At 41.7% G+C, this 5,967-nt stretch overlaps 1 protein-coding gene across 2 annotated transcripts in view; it reads left to right on the top strand.

The window, feature by feature from the left end:
- Window positions 1-5,967, top strand: part of Adamtsl1 (ADAMTS like 1) — a 359,587-nt gene that overhangs the window by 202,659 nt on the left and 150,961 nt on the right. For both annotated transcript variants that reach the window (XM_028773326.1, XM_028773328.1), the window contains one exon: window positions 2,208-2,509. In XM_028773326.1, the coding sequence (XP_028629159.1) occupies window positions 2,208-2,509 (302 nt within the window). The remainder of the gene's footprint in view (window positions 1-2,207; window positions 2,510-5,967) is intronic.

The raw sequence follows: 5,967 nt of genomic DNA, 5'->3' as shown, positions 1-5,967 counted from the left end.
GAGAGAGAGAGAGAGAGAGAGAGAGAGAGAGAGAGAGAGAGTGTTTGGTAACTGTCTATGAATCTCAGAGTATTTGGCCTTTTAGCAAATATTCTGTTCTTATTAGCAGGGATTGAAAATAGCCTACAGGCCAGATCCAGATCTTTCCATATGCATCCTACCCTGCACTCTACCCTTACCCAGTTTCTGCAGCTAAAGCTTTGTTGGAACATAGCCCCACTCATCCACTTACTCATTTCTTCCACTGATGGCAGACTTGAGTGGCTGCAACAGAGCCTGCAGAGCACGCAAAATCTAAATGATTTTCTAACGTAGCTCTTTATAGGAGAAGCTTGCTGATTCTGCTCCATGGTAATAGTCACAGAAGAAGTCTATTATCAGTAGCACAAGAATAATCCTTACTGAATAGTCCATAGGGCACAGTTTGAGTTCTTGCCATCTTTCTTACTCTACAACAAAATAAGGTACTGTGGGTTTTTTTTTTTTAAAGGAAGCATTGCTCATTACTCTGCTGTCAAGTCATCAGTTACTTTCTTACATGCAAAATGACTTAACATGTAGCTCTCCTTATGCCAACACCAGAGCTATGAAATAGGACTATGTCTTTATCGTGATTGTTATTCTGGGAGCCAGGCAGGTGTGTGTGGACGTGCAATAAGAGAATTAAAGTGATTTTGACACTGGATTTCAATTTTATATTTCAAGTGAGTTCAGGCAGGTGGCAGTATTTAAAGGAGGAAGACACTGACATCTTTTGGGAATACTATTTGCCCCTGTGTCTCTACATCAGATGAGAAAGAAAGAGTAAACAAGGGGGTAAGACATTGAGGTAAATTTTTCTTGGGAGTCATCCTGAGTGGTCCTTCTACCTATGTTTACCCTTCTGATGGGCGTTCTGGTGACCTTTGTACTCTCCAAGTAGATGGGTCTACCAAGATAACTGGAGAGAGTCTCTTTTGGAAGGAAGGGTCTTTTTACCATGCTTCCAAACAGTGTGTGTGCTTTGGGCAGGACTGTCCTCCAGGCAGAATGACCATGTCTGTTCCACAAGAGGCCAACCTCAGATCCAGGGAGCGTCTTTGTCATGTCATCAATGGATTGGTTTGCTGCTAGAGTGTCCGTTTCTATGAACTAGCCGTGAACCTTCTGTGCTTGCCGAGACTTAACGCCATAAGTTTTTACCAAGTTCTTCATTTTCTGCCAAAGTCATGGTTAAGAAGCCAAGTTCGCCTACCTCTTCAGCATGCCTCCTCCCTATGAGAAAGCAGGATCATGGGGGATGGGGGGGTGTTCTTTGTCCGAATCATTATACTAACTTTTAAGAAAATGTTAATGGCTCCCACTGGGCATTTTCCCTAGGAGCTCTCAAGGCCACTGACGTTGCTGCGGCCATGGTTGATTAATGAGGAGCAAAAGCTTTTTGGGAATTCGGATATTTTCATACATTCTAGAGAAAGTCAAGAAGAAGGAAAAAATAAAAACAAGTTCTTGCTAGTGTAGCTCATTTCTAGGGGTGGGGGTGGAGGACGTGGAATGAATGTGCGTGGCTGCAGAACTTCTTGTTTACTGTAACATGCCTGTGGCTTTCAATTTGAGTGTGGCTTTCTATGTGATATAAAAAGACATGAAGTTCAGACCGATTCAAAGAATGTGTGAGGGAAAAGGCAGCACCATTCTTGGAAACTTTAAAAAAAAAATTTCTCTTTATACATAAAAATAAATCCTGGGAAGCATACTGAACACGAACAAGAAAAAGTTACAGATATGAGCTCCAAACTAAAAGAAAACTCTTCCCAAATATCTCCAAGGGCTTATTTTTGTTATTATTTTAGTATCAGTATTAGTCTGGTGTAAGAAGAGCCAGCATCCTGCAAGAGGCACAAGTGCTGGGATTTAGAGCAAGGAGGAGACCCACCAATGTCCTGCTGCCTCTAGGGGTGCAGAGCAGTGAGCAAGCAGGTGGTCTGTGGCTGGAATGTCTTACAGCTGGGAGTTCACATGACACTCTTGAAACACGCACTCCAGAATCAGTGGCCAATGAGCTCATGAACTAAAGTGAAGCTACCAGGACAGGGTGGAGGATTCCGACCACATCCTGGTACACAGCTCTGGGCCCCAGAGTCAGGTGCGATGCAGTCACTCACAGCGCCCGTGGCTTCCTGCCTGGGGCTTCTCATCCTGTCCTCTTGTTTGCTTACCAACTGCAGGTTCATTCCAGAAGCTTGGTCTGCCTGTACTGTCACCTGTGGCGTGGGAACCCAGGTGCGAATAATAAGATGCCAGGTGCTCCTGCCTTTCTCTCAGTCTGTGGCTGACCTGCCCGCGGATGAATGCGAAGGGCCCAAGCCAGCATCACAACGTGCCTGTTATGCGGGACCCTGCAATGGGGAAACTCCTGAATTTAGCCCAGATAATGGAGACGGACTCTTGGGTGGCCTGCAGGACCTGGACGAGCTGTATGACTGGGAATATGAGGGGTTCACCAAGTGCTCTGAGTCGTGTGGAGGAGGTAAGGAGGAGAGCCTAGATCAGAGCTTGCCATCTTCCCGGCTTCTTCTGTCCCTGCATGCAACTCTATCGGGCAACTGTGAAGAAGGGAGAGGCAGCCATATCAAACGTAAAACATCCTGAATGAAACCCTAATGGATTTCTTTCGTCTCGAGAGGCTCTCACAGTCATCCCTGAGCGGCCAGCACAACTGATGCCTTGGCTTGCAGCTGCCATTCCAATATCTTGTTCTCAACGTTCAGTCTTATTTGTCTGCTCCTTTTCCGTGGTGCATTTGAGGTGAAGGAAACCCCAATTGCAGCACAATCTACTCTTCTCAAGAACACAATAGAGTCCCTAGATTTTTTCAACTCCTTTTCCAACTGTAGGAGGGTGTTTAAAGCCAACAAACATCATGCAAAACAGGAAGAGAGAGAGAGAGAGAGAGAGAGAGAGAGAGAGAGAGAGAGAGAGAGAGAGAGAGAGAGAGGAGAGATTGAGATTAAGTGACCAAAGGCAGACCTGCTCATTCTGTAAAAGGAAAATCAGGATGCAGAGAAGCAGGGGGACTTTTTCCATCTCTCACAGCTAGTAACGATAGCACTGGACCCCAGCCAAGGCTTCTGTTTTCTGTCCTCATTCAGTCTTTTTATCATACTATACGTTGTCTAGGCTCATAGAGAATCCCTGAAGCTTTCTCATTATGAGTATTATTTACTGCCAAATGTTTACATATATTTTCACCTCATTCCCTTGGGTGTATTCTGTGATGCTCTAGAAATAACTTCAGTAATGCTGACATTAATGTATTAATGATGACCAATAACTGCATATATTTATGGAGTAGTGAATGATTTTGATGTATATGTTGAAGGAAGATTAAAAACCAAGCTAATTAATCCCTTCAGTGATTCTTGAGGGAGGCCTCAGAAGTGTGTGTGCTTGCATTAATCTGTATGGGCATGTATAGAGAAACCAGGAGGTGATGTCAGGAGTCTTCCTGAATTACTTCTCCATCATGTGTTTCTGACAGTCTCGCCAAGAACTAGGAGCAGGCTGCTTCAGCTAGACTGGCTGGCCAGCAAGTCCCTGGGATCTAGTGTCTCTGTGCTCCAGTATTGTGATCACAGGCACATGCTGCCAAACTCAGCCTTTTAGTGCGTGCTATCGATCGGAACTGGCATGCTCATGCTTACACGGAGTCATCTGCCCAGCCTCTTCAGTGATTCTTCAGAGTGTTATGAAAAGGAATGTGCTAGGAAAATCCATTAAGCCCATGCCTCCCCATCGTGAACAAATACAGTATTAGACTGATGTTGCAACTATTGAACACATCAGTCCCAAGAGAGGTTTTGACAGGTGACAGAGTGCAGATTGATTCTCCACTAAAATATTAGTGAGTGTTGAGGTTCCATATGCCCAGCAAAGATTTTACTTAACCAGTGTGTGTGTTGGAGGGGGAAGGGGGGATGGATAGTCAGATAGTTTCCCCAAACTGTTTTCAAAAGCACGACATTTGGGAAACTCTTTTAAAAGCATCTTTTGTTCTAGTTGAGAATGTAAGACTAAATGTGCTCACATTGTCCATTCACATGGGGTTGAAAGGGAATGACTGCGACTATCAAAGAATGCACTTTTCTCTAGCAGCCCTTTTTAAACATTTCATCGTTCTGACCTTAGGGTCCTTGTTTGTTTGCACATCTTCCAATTTCAAGCTCTGGAATTGTTGGAGTGTTTTAATGGAGAGCCCTGGTATTTTAAAAATCAAAATGCTTCCAAATGACTGTAGGAGAGAGCTTCCTGGAACTCAGCTAATGTGCTGTATTGACTTGGTGTGGTTCCCTCTCTTTGAGGGTGTCCTCTCTTTCATGCCTAATGAGGGAGATGTGTTAAATAAACTTTGCAGATCCCTAAGCTCCTATAAAAACCAAGAGGTCAGAGGGAAAGTCTGGATGTAGTTGGTGGCTGCCATTACTGCTTTTATTTTGTGCTTTGTTTTTAAGACAAGGTATCACTATCTAACCCAGGCTGTCCTTGAACTTGTGTAACCTCAACCGTAGCCTCCTGAGTGCTGGCTATCACAAGCATGCACCATGGTACCCAACTGCTTTATCAAATACAAGGGATGACTCACAACTCCAATTATTGTTTTTTACCTCCAAATTCCATGATCACCTGAATTGAATGTTTCATATACATACATATACATATACATATACATATACATATACATATACATATACATATACATATACATATACATATACATGAGAAACCATGATGGGTTTCGAGGGACATGTTGTTTTAATATATATAATATATTATATACCATGTTTTCTCCATTATGGTTTTCAGTTATAAGTCAAGCCTGGAATTTTTGAGAAGGTAGAAAAGGAGATGCAGTAATAGGATATATAAACAGCCAGATACCTTTATCTTTAAGAATCTAACTCTTCTTCTGACCAACCAGGAGTTTACATTTGAATTTTGAGGGTATATGTGGAAAATACTAATTTTAAAAATAGCAGAAACTAATTGAAAAATAAGGTCTAGAGATTTGATATACAATTGATCTCTACCTATAGGAACTGAAAGGTTTTATATGACATAAATTGTTCTTCATTTATACCCAAGAGAGGACAAAGTTCCTAAAATGTCTTAGGTTTTTAACTGTCGACAACTGAGCACAATGTGCCAAGGTAATATATTTACACCTAAAATGTTAGAGTTGAAAATTCCAAAGTGGTGAAAATATGCTTGGGTTATGTGCTCCATATGATGCCCATATGCACTAACAAATCATTTCACTATATGGGACCTGTATATTTTCAAGTCATTATTTGACAGTGACATTTGATTGTATTATCAACTTGGATCTTCCACCAAAATAAAACTTACAAGATTACATATATTTTTAATCACTCTCACTGAAACCAACTTAAAATGTGCAGTATTAGCAAATAGATTTTAAATCAGTTAGAGTTCTAGAGCCAGCCAGGCTAATTTTATTGTTTCTAAAATCTGAAGAGATGAAATTGGACAGAACAAAGGTAATCTTTCACCTAGCAGAAGTAGTAACCAGAGGAACTAGTTAAGTGCTTTCAATCTGTAGCTGGTGGCTGAGGCTCACAGAGCTGTCATCAAATATCATGTAACAATCACACAATTCTGGAAGATATAAACACAGAATAGTTCACCTTCTTGAAGATCAAAGTCCTCAGACCTGTGAATGGCGTCCTACCATCCCCTATGCATTGTGCTGTGATTTCCTATGAGTGTATTGGTAGATGTGGTCCAGAAACGCCATTATGAATCTAAGCAGCACTGAGGTATTAACTTCCTAGATGTCAAAGCAACTTGAAAGTCTAGCTTAGAAAAAAATGGGAAACTGGCTTCAGCAGACTTTAGATAGATAGATAGATAGATAGATAGATAGATAGATAGATAGATAGATAGATAGATAGATAGATGTGTATGTGT

This window comes from Grammomys surdaster, unplaced genomic scaffold (assembly GCF_004785775.1).
Source record: "Grammomys surdaster isolate TR1022 unplaced genomic scaffold, NIH_TR_1.0 225, whole genome shotgun sequence".
Lineage (NCBI taxonomy): Eukaryota > Metazoa > Chordata > Mammalia > Rodentia > Muridae > Grammomys > Grammomys surdaster.
Note: the sequence above shows the minus strand (reverse complement) of the source record. Positions and strands in the feature narration are given on the sequence as shown.